General features: G+C 39.5%; 1 protein-coding gene across 6 annotated transcripts in view; it reads right to left on the reverse strand.

Moving 5' to 3' along the window:
- Nucleotides 1-12,590, reverse strand: part of HERC2 (HECT and RLD domain containing E3 ubiquitin protein ligase 2) — a 121,839-nt gene that overhangs the window by 34,270 nt on the left and 74,979 nt on the right. For all 6 annotated transcript variants that reach the window (XM_075265220.1, XM_075265218.1, XM_075265217.1 and 3 more), the window contains exons 61-70: nt 12,342-12,519; nt 12,017-12,098; nt 10,946-11,117; nt 9,024-9,168; nt 8,679-8,904; nt 7,675-7,849; nt 6,853-7,039; nt 6,634-6,774; nt 5,735-5,926; nt 4,592-4,745 (exon numbers count right to left, since the gene is read on the reverse strand). In XM_075265220.1, the coding sequence (XP_075121321.1) occupies nt 4,592-4,745; nt 5,735-5,926; nt 6,634-6,774; nt 6,853-7,039; nt 7,675-7,849; nt 8,679-8,904; nt 9,024-9,168; nt 10,946-11,117; nt 12,017-12,098; nt 12,342-12,519 (1,652 nt within the window). The remainder of the gene's footprint in view (nt 1-4,591; nt 4,746-5,734; nt 5,927-6,633; nt 6,775-6,852; nt 7,040-7,674; nt 7,850-8,678; nt 8,905-9,023; nt 9,169-10,945; nt 11,118-12,016; nt 12,099-12,341; nt 12,520-12,590) is intronic.

The raw sequence follows: 12,590 nt of genomic DNA on the forward strand, positions 1-12,590 counted from the left end.
TACTAACATACATATAAAACACAGGATGCTAAATTATTTCAGTAGCCAACTGAAACTGCTAAAGGTTATTAAATTTTCATCCCAGCTCTCCCTCATCTCACGGATAAATACTATGCCCTTTGTCATCTTCATAACCTGAAGCTTTAGAAACACATCTATATATATGTAAGTACATGCAGTAGCTATGTTACCAATGGACTGTAAGAGACACATAACCAACAGAAAAGCAAAAATATATACAGCCAAATTGAAAAGCAAAGTGCTAGTGTCTAAATAGTTAAAAGGGTTGTGGCAATACAGACACTTATCCCCTAGCCACAGGATAAAAGAGGAGTATCAGATCACTGCGGTGGTCCAAAGGTCGGTATCCTAATGTCCAGGAGAACGGGATCCCAGCGGTCAGACCCCAGCGATCTGCATGCCTTCGGTTTTCACGACAAGCAGGTAGCTTCACAACATATGGAGAGTTACAGATTGCAAACTCCTCGTAAACGCTAATATGTACAGGATCCTAACTTAGCAGAAATTATTTATGAATTAATACAGCACACCGCCCTGAGCTCTGCAGATAAAAGGTATATATTCGGCCAAATAAGGCTCTGCACCGTGAGTAGGATAGAGGGGTTGCCTTATAGTCATTGGATGGTGGGAAGACCAGAAAATGAGACAGGAATTATTCTTGTAAAAGAAGCAGACTGATGGTAGTGTTTCTTAGAGGCACCAGTTTGGTGTACGGACCCTAAACCTGACAAGTAAGGTTACACAAAAATCAGAGTCCAGAAACATTGTTGTGCTTTCTTTTACAAGAGATGTGCTTTCAAAGGGATAAATTATAAGTTTTCATATTTCCCATGCAGAAAAGACTTGCAAGCAGACTCCAAAGACCTAGGGTCGTCTACATTTGGGGAAACCATGTTTTTAATAAGGGTTTTTCATATAACTGAAGCAACTTCGAGTCAGAGCTTGAAAAATACATCGCCGTTATATTTGTATTTTTTACTTGTACTTTATTTTTTAATAAATTATTTTTTTTATTACAGCAGCACTTTTTTTTTTTTTTTTTTTTTAAGTCTTCCTTTAAAGAGTTTTTTTTCACAACGTCAGAGCTAGAAATAAGCTTCACCAAGGGACTTTGATTTATGCATTTCCAATATATGTTTAAGGCTGGGTTCACACCGACGCATTGGGTTTCCTTCCTTGAACCCGCCTAAAAAACGCAGAGCATTTTTCGAACAGTAGACGGGTGTACCCCCATTATATTCTATGGCAGGGATCAGCAATCTTCGGCACTCCATCTGCTGTGAAACTACAACTCCCAACATGCTCCATTCACTTCCATGGGAGTTCCAAGAACAGAAGGCAAGTATGCATGCTGGGAGTTGTAGTATTACCACAGCTGGAGTGCCGAAGGTGGCCTACTCCTGATATCTGGGGCCCGCTTTTTAAGTGGGTTAGTTTTCCAGAAAGCCAAATAGTAGTGTGAACCTAGAGTAAGAGGTACATGCGGAACATAATAATAGGCCAGTTGGGTCCATCAGTCAGTCCTGGATACATTTGTTCTTGTATGGAATAGTGCACCAGACTGGATTATTTCATTAAGAGCCATCCAGTGTACAAAAAAGGAAGCCTAAAATACATGTGAGCCTATGGTTGATAGATGCCACTGTACTGGAAAATCCACTTGTCATATACTGCGGATGGCCACTTTAACATGCAGTGTGACAGTAGACTATATGTCATGCTGCTCAGAGCAGTAAGCAAACGTTTTCCTAGGCACATGAGTGAAGCTCGGAACAGTTGTTCATACATTTTCCCATTCCCAGAGATCCCAGAACATTGTGCGCCTCAGCCTGGGCAGTGAGGAGCTTTAAAAAGCCATTATGATATTAGCTTCAGGTGACCAAACACAGATTTTGCAGCAATTGGTACTTTAATCCTCCGCACTGACAATATATTGCTATGGCAACAGTGACTTCATGTGCCCACAACTGCTGGCTCTCTGTGTAATTTTTCAGGCTACGAGGCCAAGTTTCAAATCTGCATTTAAAGACATCCTGAGAAATTAACTTTATCCTACAACAGAGTATTTATCTTTCTTATTTCACCAGTTCACACAGCAGTGATCTCTAAGGTAGAGCTAATCCGCGTCAGCTTTTTGGAAGCATTTTTGGTTGTTTTGCCGTACACACTTTGGCACTGGCCTCTTATATGTTAAGTAATGCTGCTGAAATCTTCCAAATTGTGAAGATCACTATAATGCATGTAAAAATACCATTAGCCATGAAATAACATACTTTCTGACCCATGGATGGAGACAATTATTTGATAACATTTTATAAGAGTTTTGATAAATTTCCATTTTACCCCATTACACGTTTACTGTACTTTTAAGCTTTCATGTAGTTTATTTCCACTTAATAGCCATTAAGCAGGGCTAATTTTACAGCTCCAAGCCAGATAAATGAGCCTGAAGTGCCCCCGTCATTCTGCAAATTGCAAGGACAGAAAGTGACAATTTAAGCGTAGCTGAGAAGGATAATGTGAACAATTTTGTACAACGTTTTAAAGAAGCCGATTTGTAATCCCATTTCTTGCTTAAGGGAGAAAAGACTGAACTACACAGTAAGAACCTTTCCCATAATGATGTGGTGCAGTTGCTGTCACTTACAGCCGCTTCTGTCTTATCTCAAGGATGCGACATGGCTACACAACCTTTGTGACAGTGCCGCTTGCTCCCAATATCATATAGTGATTTTCAACCATCCTCATTCATTCTCCCTTAATCTGCAGAACTCTTTTACGCATAGTGTGACTTAGTCATTACTGATTTTGCCATATCCCTTGTGGTCTACAGCGACTCACCTATTGTCTTTGATTGTAATGAATGGGTTAATATTGTTACTGTCCATGTTGGGCTAGAAAGACTATGGCAGTGGGCTAGTGATTAACAATTCATAATATATAATTCATTATTTATATTGTTTCTTGTGATATGTTGAAGGATGGAGGTGCAACAGCAACAATAATTTGTGATTTTGCTTTTTCTCACATTCAGTGGACTCAACACAAAACCAATGGTCAATTTCATGGAAAACTAAAAACTGTTTTTGAAGAACGAAAGGAAATCTTTTCAAAAGGAGAAAATACAAATTTAATGAAGATGTTGCCCTTGATCCCGGAACCCAAGCACTGCAACTGGTGAGCCACGCTGCCCCAGGACAGCTTCCCTTTCTAGAACTATAAGATTATTGGAATTGGGGAGACTTCTTAGTCCAATTTTTCATTTGGACAGTGTAAACCTAACCAGGACGGATCACAGCTGGCTGTAGCTGGATGATAAATCTTACATATCTTTAGTCATTGTAGTCTTACACAGTCAGAGCATTCATTTGCATTAGCATTCTCAAACAGGTCGATGCAAACTGAATGAGAGAGGAATACTCCCTACTGCAATGGTTTCCCCCTTCCCCATTTGCCTGCAGCACTACACTGTTTACAAAGAGCATTGAGTTTCCAATGATCACATCCTTTACCTGCATAAAAGATGCGAGCATCTGACCCGTGAGCGATCGCTTTAGTCAGCTGATCGGCAGCTCTACTACTCAGTGCCATTATTGGCAACATGCATGCTTAGGAGTGATAGTAATAGTCCCAATAGAGTCTTACGTTTTTGCCACAGTTCAGGTTTTCATGCGCAGCCAAAACCAAGATTGGATTAAATGTATAAAAAAAATTATGTATAAAGCATGCAGGCTTGTTTTTAGCACAATTTAAGATGAAATTCTAGTGCATTTAGCTTACTGAATCTTTCTGAATGTTTTCTCCTGAACGGCTGATATGGGGGATTTGAGATAGAACACCCCCTCCCACAAGTTAGCCCATATTGGTCAAATATTTCAATACTGCACAAATTATGTGTTTATATCAAACATAGAATTTTGCACATTACTTTACAAATAACCACTTTTTAGCACAACACACAATGAGACAGACAAAAAGACAAAGGTGTTTGATTAACATGAAAGTCAACAACAGTACAATGTCAGCTATAGAACGGTATGCTAACAACATATAAAAGTAGTGGTAAGATACGGCAAGACCCCTTTCACCTTCCTCAAGTAGTCAAAGCAGGCTGCACTTAGTTTCAACCTCCCTCTCCAATAGTCACAGCTAGATGCAGTCAGCCACTGGGGCAAGCAGCAGCTACAAAATGCACATGCACAATAAAAGGCATTTTTTGTGTTCCCCTCCCCCCATTTAAATGGTTAAATACCAACTCAGAAATTACAGGTACCAAAAAAAAAAAAAAAGCCAAAAAAAATAAAAACAAAACTCACTATTACTAAAGTTACGCTTCTTATATAATGTGGAGCATTTTCATTACTTAGCTTAACTTTAGCTTCACTATGCAATGAAAAAATAAAAGACCAACTTAAATGAGGCATAAAATAGCATAAACTATGGCGAGCCACAATCGGTTTTCACCTATAGGTATACATGATCACCAAGATTAAAAAAAAGAACATACCGTACTCCGTTTCAAACAATAGTTTTTCACATAATATGCCAGAAAAAAATGGCAAGTGATTACCGGGTATTTTGACTGTGCCACTTGTTGAAGTGTCATCTGTATATGGGTGGCTACTTTCTACCACAACTGGCTGTGAGGAGAGACGTCCACTCTGGGAATCTGTGGCAACATCTTCTAGTTCTGTGACGCAAAGCTCAAGCAGCATATCTGCTACCTGGAATAAAAACAATAACAATACTAAGAACAACTTATTCACCATTATACAAGAAACTTATCAACCTTAAAAGGGTTGTCCAACTTTTTCTATAGAATACAACAATTTAGGTCAATGGAGGTTTAGACTGTAGGACCTCCCCCAATTGGTTCTTTCCCTGTGCTGGCACGAGAAGCAGTGCTCACATGCTGTAGTTTCTATAGACTGGAATAGGACAACTGTTGTAGTACTCAACAGTACTATTAAAAGTACAGCGAGTGAGCACCACAGATCACACTTGTACAGGGAAAGTGCCAGAGTCCCACCAATATAAAAATGGATGTCCTATCCTATGTAACTATACTCCACTGTGTCATTTGTTTTGTCACAGGTGAACAGGCACTCCTTAGTGGAGAAGAACTTGGTAGACAAAAAGAAAAGGACGGTCAAGTTTAGAAAACCAAGGGTCCAGTTCAGAGTCCTTATTTCTTGACCAGAAATTGAGGACCTGACCTGTCCTATATTACACAAGCAAACCACTTATTTCAACAGGCACACTTTGCCAGATTTATCAGCTGATAAAAGCTTTTTGCACAGTGGTCCTGTGGAAGGACATCTTGTACTTTACTTATTGTCAAGAGACCCTTCTAACAAGTAGTGATTGTCTAAAAATTAATTAAAAAAATATATAAAAGGGATGCACCATCATGACCAACCTATTGGCCAAACAACTTCAACATAAGGGGCGTATTGACCAATTCAGCCCACAGCTTCAAAGGTGTAACAATGTTTATCAGGAGACTAGGTTTTTTTTATTTTTATACTTGTTGTCGCTGTTGCAAAACTACAACTCCCAGCATGCATACTTGCTCTGCTGTTCTTTGAACTCCCATGGAAGTAAATGGAGCATGTTGGGAGTTGTAGTTTCACAGCAACTGGAGAGCCGAAGGTTCCCTAACCCTGTTCTAAACAATACATCAATAACGTAATGCAAGTAGTTATGCACTGACCTGTGGGTATGCCGTGCCCATTCCAGACAGAACAGCAGACAGAACTTCTTTCCCTTTCTCTCCAGCTCTGTTAGATACGGCCAGTTTGAGAAGGTCAACTAAGACTCTAGTATCATCAGGCACAAGTAAACTGGTGAATTCATCCAGGCACTGAGGTTCTGGGCCTGACACTTTATTCTGGCTTTCCACATCCTAGACAAAATAAAATAAAATAAAAACCTTTAGATATAAGAAGTTGTTGCTGCAAAAATCTATGCCGATTCCATTAAGAAGCTTTTTAAAAGGGAACGCATCACCTATGTTTTGTTTTCTTACTAATGAAATAATTAAAACCAGATAGCGAAACAATCTTCTAACTCATTTTTATTTTGTGTACATTATTACGGTGGCAGCCATTTATCAGGAGCTGCTGTTAACAGAGATATACTTTAAAATATCAGCCACATCAAGGACCACAGAGAGCAATAGTCTGAAGAAGTTAGTTCAGATGTATAGGAGAGAGTTCTCGACATGCTATGAGATCTGCACAGAAGTCGCTGTGAGGTAGAGGGGGAGTAGATAAGCAGTGACCATCACACCTACTGTGTATAATATGATCTTGTGTTCTCTATGTATACTGTAGGGGTTACCCATCATTGAAATCCTGCCTGTGATGATAATTAGATGCCTGTCGTAAGGCCAACAGAATGTACAGTGTACAGATCAGTAAGTGCATGCATATTATTAGGATTAGTGGCGAGAGTGAAAACAGCATGATTTTATGTTTTAACTATAAAATGGTAACACGGAAAATAAAACATAAAACACTCACAATATAATAAAATAAAACACACACAATAAGCCATTTTTTGGTTACATACTACCCGTAAGTTGAAAAAACCTCAACAGAGATCACCTACTTCTTTGGTTTTGGTCATTGTCTCTGCAATGATACTAGCGGCTCCAGGATCATCTGTAACTGGAATAAAAGGCCGAGAAGAAGCAGCAGAAGCGGAAGGAGTCACAGCAGAAGGGGTCACTGCATCTTCAGAGGTGGTCACCTAAAGAAAATGTATGATTTAACAATCTTTTCTCTTCCATACTATGAAGCATACAGAGTTTATCTTCTAAAAACATACCTCTCCACGTCTATCTTGCCAGGGGCTGGGACTTAACCGATCCTCCAAATCCATAGCTAAGCCTACATCATCACTGTTAATGGGGCTAGATGTGCCAGACAGATCTGAAGGTGGGGCAGTGGACAACGACGGGCACTCCACAGGAGCAATCATACTAGCCGGCATTAAAGCCCCAACAACAGCATCCCTGTAAAATAAATATATCACATCACACCATTTACCAGGGATCTATATGTATTCTGCACATTTGGGTCATTAATAAAGTTAGGGGTTAGAGAATCTAGACCTGCGGTGATCAGCTTACTTATATTTAAATAGGGGGTGTCATTGGGAGGTCATCCCTCTAGTAGACAAAGTTAAAAGAAGAGTTTTAACTTTTGAACTTTTTGTGCCAGAAACACAAAGAACCTGAAACTAATGGCCAAACATAAAAAACACATAATCGCCAATAAAGAAAAGGCATAAGGATTGCACACGAAAAGAAAGGAGAATTTAATTGGAAAAAATGTTATAGTTGCCACCGACTTGAATAAAATATGCAGAAAACAGGCTTCATCTAACTCCTAATCTCAAACCAGTGATTAGTTTCCTCAAAGGGTAAGATTTTTCTGCTTCTTCTCTTTTCTACAGATTGCATCTTGAACAGATTTCTTCTGGGTACAATTGTAATTGTGTATAGTAGTAGTGCCACAAAACGATTACCATATAATACATCCAACCAGGGAATTTCAGATCACTAACAAAAATGTGCTTAAATGCAAATTACTTTCTCTGATCACTTATTCACAAAAGCAAAAATCTGTCAGTAATGTACTTTCCTACCTAGCATACATAATCTGCAATGCGGTAAGAACATGAGAGAGCGCTTGTTGTTTGGCTAAGTTCCCATCAATAGAGAGAAGAATCTTTGCAAGGGATGGGCGGTTCGACTTGATATTGTTCACACCATTGATTTTGTTGCTGGAAGACGATGAAGATTCTGGATCTGCAGGTACACCTTCAAAAAATAAAATAAAATAAAATAAACAAAAAGGGAAAATTCACATTTAAAGAATGCTAATTAATATATTTACTGTTAATGTATCATAATAGTATACTTGAGTGGCATTCAGTTCTTCAGGTTAGGCTAAGGTTAAGTTCACATCTGTGCAGGGGTGTCTGTTGTTCAGGTCCAGAGGACGTCTAGAACAATGCACACATGGACCACTAAAATAGTGGAATGCCCGGATCCTGCTAGACCCCTTTGAGTATAATGGGGTACAATGGGTGTTTGAAAGCACCAGACCAAAAAGTGTATAGGTGCGTGTGTCCACCTATGCCAGACCAGAACAACGGACTGAGCAGCTCACAAAATGACTGATGTAGATGGAGCACCCTCATTCTGTATCTGCTACCAATCACTGTAAATGTTAAAAACTAAATAGTAGTTTTCTTCTGTCTTGTTTAGTTTTCAATGGAAGAAAGTCTGCAGTGTGCTCTCTCTCAGTCATTCTATTAGCTTTTCAGTCTGTTGTTCTGATCCTGTGATAGATCAGAACAATAGACTTGAGTGATGGCAGTGAGCACAAAGCCTTTAACTTATGTAGATTAATATGTAAAACATACCAAAGCTCTCTTACAACAGAATATTCTTAAATTGCTGACATCCAGGACGTAACCAAAAAAACAAGGACGTTAATTTTCATAGGATATTTAGTAAAGACATGGACATTGATTTACATTACCCATTGAAGGAAGAATATGCACAGCTTGAGTCCACACATAATCGAAGAGAAAGAGAATGTACAACAAAACATTTAATGGCTTTAATCCCGTAAATGGATTACCAAGATATGAGGCTCCTAGTGGGTCCCTGGCTGTTTGAAAGAGGACCGGCTCATGAACAGAAGGTGTTGCCACATCCACTGTTGTCCAGGCCACACTGTGAGATGACCCGCAAGCCACACGGGTAATTTTCTGCCCTTCCAAACCATGGACAAGGGTCGGCTTTCTATTGACGGTTGTGGTTCCATTACCTTGCTGTCCGTGATCATTGTCACCCCATGCATAAACCTATAAATAAACAGCTATTAATACATTTCTTTGCATATTAGTTAAGAAAAATGATAACACGTGCATACTAGTGCAATAACAAAAACATTGGAAAGTAGATCACAGTGGGATCATCTCACCTGTCCTGTGTCAGTAACTGCAAGACAATGAAGGGCTCCAACAGCAACATGAACAATTTTCTTTCCCCTGAGGCCTTCAACAACTTGAGGTTTTCTTACATGAACATCTGTGCCATGACCCAGTCGAAAATAGTCTCCTTTGCCCCTGAAATATTTTTTAACAGTGTTAACACTTTCTGTATCAGTGATCTAGCAAATAATAGGTGTGGAAGTGAGGTATGGGTACGGGTATGATGAGTAAATTTCCACCTTTGAATCCATATACTGTAATTGGGTGTATTAACAATGTCAACCACAAACCACAACAGAAGCTCTAGCACTTTGATGACAAGAATAACGCAACATGCAGCAGTATTCTTGTTGTTAAAAATACTAAAATCCTGATGGATCCCATTACTGTACATTAATGCATGGTTTAAGTAATTAAACTCAATTTTCCTTGTACACTTATGCGTCCGGCTCCAATTGTCTTTACTGGAAATGTATTGCTTTTGTCTGACCCCTAACATACTACATCATCTATTTAGGAATGAGTTGTTTATATTTCTGCACACATTAACCCCTTCCCGCCGATGGCATTTTTTGATTTTCGTTTTTGACTCCCCTCCTTCTAAACCCCATAACTTTTTTATTTCTCCGCTCCCAGAGTCATATGAGGTCTTAATTTTTGCGGGACAATTTTTTCTTCATGATGCCACCATTAATTATTCTATATAATGTACTGGGAAGCAGGAAAAAAAATTCAGAATGGGGTGGATTTGAAGAAAAAATGCATTTCTGCAACTTTCTTACGGGCTTTGGTTTTACGGCGTTCACTGTGCAGCCAAAATGACATGTCCCCTGTATTCTGTGTTTCGGTACGGTTCCAGGGATACCAAATTTATATGGTTTTATTTACATTTTGACCCCTAAAAAAAATTCCAAAACGGTGTTAAAAATTTTTTTTTCTAAAAGTCGCCATATTCCGACGGCCGTAACTTTTTTATACATAGGTGTACGGGGATGCATAGGGCGTCTTTTTTTGCGTGACCAGGTGTACTTTTTAGTTGTACCATTTTCGGGAAATGTTATTGCTTTGATCACTTTTTATTAAAATTTTTATCAGAATTAAAACAGTGAAAAAACGGCGGTTTGGCACTTTTGACTATTTTTCCTGCTACGGCGTTTACCGAACAGGAAAAATATTTTTATAGATTTGTAGAGCGGGCGATTTCGGACGCGGGGATACCTAACATGTATATGTTTCACAGTTTTTAACTACTTTTATATTTGTTCTAGGGAAAGGGGGGTGATTTGAACTTTTAATACTTTTTATATTTTTTTATATTTTTTTTTACTTTTTTTTTTTTTTTTTTTGCATTTATTAGACCCCCTAGGGGTGTTGAACCCCAGGGGGTCTGATCACTAATGCAATGCATTACAATGCTAATGCATTGCAATGCATTGCAAAAAAGCATCATCTCTTTTGCAGGCTGTATACACCAGCCTGCAAAAGAGAGAATTTGCAGACCGGCTGGGAGCCTTTAACAAGGCTCCCGGCTGTCACTGCAACATGACGTCGGCCCTGGAGCATGCTCCAGGAGCCGGCGATCCTTGCCAAAATGGCGGCGCCCATGCGCCGCCGGGAAAATGGCGCCTCCGGCGCCTTTGACAGCAGCGCCGGAGGGGTTAATGCCTCCGATTGGTCCGGGGACCGATCGGAGGCATGAGAGCCGGTTGTCTACTGCTTAAAGCAGTAGACACCCGGCGGCTATGGCGGCTGCCCGGCTCCCGGGCGGTCGCCATAGTTACAGACCCGACACGCGCCGTACTATTACGGCGCATGTCGGGAAGGGGTTAATACAAACCACATGCTAAAAATCACTATTAAATTGTAGCAGAATTATGAAGATTCACATTAAAAATCACTATTTGTCACTTACCATGTCCAGACAACACCAGATTTTGTTAATGCCAATGAAAATTGAGCTCCACATTCAATCTGGCACACGCCTTGACCATTGAGCCTTTCAATGTTTTGAGGAACATTACATCCTTCACTTCCTCCACGACCTAGTTTTCCAAAATCGCCATCCCCCCAAGAGAAGACAAGTCCTTGAAGAAAATATAAAAGCACATTATGAATATGCCTAAGGGAAATTGCACATAAGAAGAACCAACAAAAAGAATTACTTTACTGTACGTTTGAGACTAAATGAGTATTAGCCATATAAAACGTTACATCTGTTTTAACTCTATCCTAAACCTTAAAGGGTCTGTCTAGAAGCCTGTCATCCAGCACCCCCAGTGATCAGCTGTTGAGATTGTTGGATATGAACAGTGTGCAAAGACATTAGAAGACAGCTCGGTACATTGTGTGGTGGGTGTGCTAAGGTCTCTCATTTAAGTAGGACACTACATAATTTAGGGAGCTATATGCTTCTAGCTCCACAACTGTACAGATTTTACAGCCACAGAAGCTGATCAAAGAGGTAACAAGTTTCAGACCCCACCAATCTCATACTGCTGACCCATACTAAGCATATGCCGTCAATATAAAGTCTTGGACGACCGCTTTAATCCAGAGATTAAAATAAATTATGGATATAATTATACCAATATGGTGGAGTAAACTGCATTAATGTTGTTCTTGTATACCACCTTATTTATATAATCATGTCCACTTTTACCACCATTTTAATTGGGAATCCCAATCCATCGGAATGAAGGAAATCTTATACCATCTTTCCCATCACTTCATCTCAGTTCGGGTTTGACCATAGCAACCAATCACTCCTATTTTTTTTCACCTACACTGGAAAAAAAATCTAATTCCAATTTTCACAATTTTTTATTTTTTTTTTAAACTAGTCTTTAAACAACTATCCATGTTGCTCACGACCACACAGAATGCAGAAATGTTCTATATATTTTCAGGAATGAAAATTGGTTGAAAATCTATAGTAAAACACAGAGAAAGGATTCATACAGTCTTGTTACCGATATGAACATACCTTCATCTGTCAGAGCCAGTGTCTGCGCATCTCTACTTCCACATGCAACCTGTATGACTCGATGGCCCAGGAGTACCTTTACCTGAAAAAGTTGTCAGAGGTAAAAAGACAAACTAGAAACCAAAGGCTAAAGCACACTTTGAAGTGAAGCACTTTGCAATAAAGTAAAGTGGATTGCAGTAAAAGATGATGAAGCAGGGTGTCATGCAATAAGATGAAGCAGGGCACTTTACAATAAGTGAATGAAACATGTTATAGTTGATAGTGCTTTTACCACAGTCAGTAATGTACATATGATAACGAATGCTGGCACTGCAAAACTTACCATTTTAGGTTTCAGCTGAGTTGTATTGTCACCATGCCCAAGCCGACCATATTCACCTAAACCCCATGTATACAGTTCCCCACTAGAAGTAATAGCAGCACTATGGGAGCTGCCGCAGGCGATGTCCCGGATCCGCTTGCTCTTCAGAGCCTCTATTAACCTTGGCTTATCACAGTTCCTAAACATGCACAAAAATTAATTGTAAAACTGCAATGTGCCACATATTACAATACAAGCGGAAATGAGCTT

Source organism: Leptodactylus fuscus, chromosome 2, assembly GCF_031893055.1.
Source record: "Leptodactylus fuscus isolate aLepFus1 chromosome 2, aLepFus1.hap2, whole genome shotgun sequence".
Taxonomy (NCBI): domain Eukaryota; kingdom Metazoa; phylum Chordata; class Amphibia; order Anura; family Leptodactylidae; genus Leptodactylus; species Leptodactylus fuscus.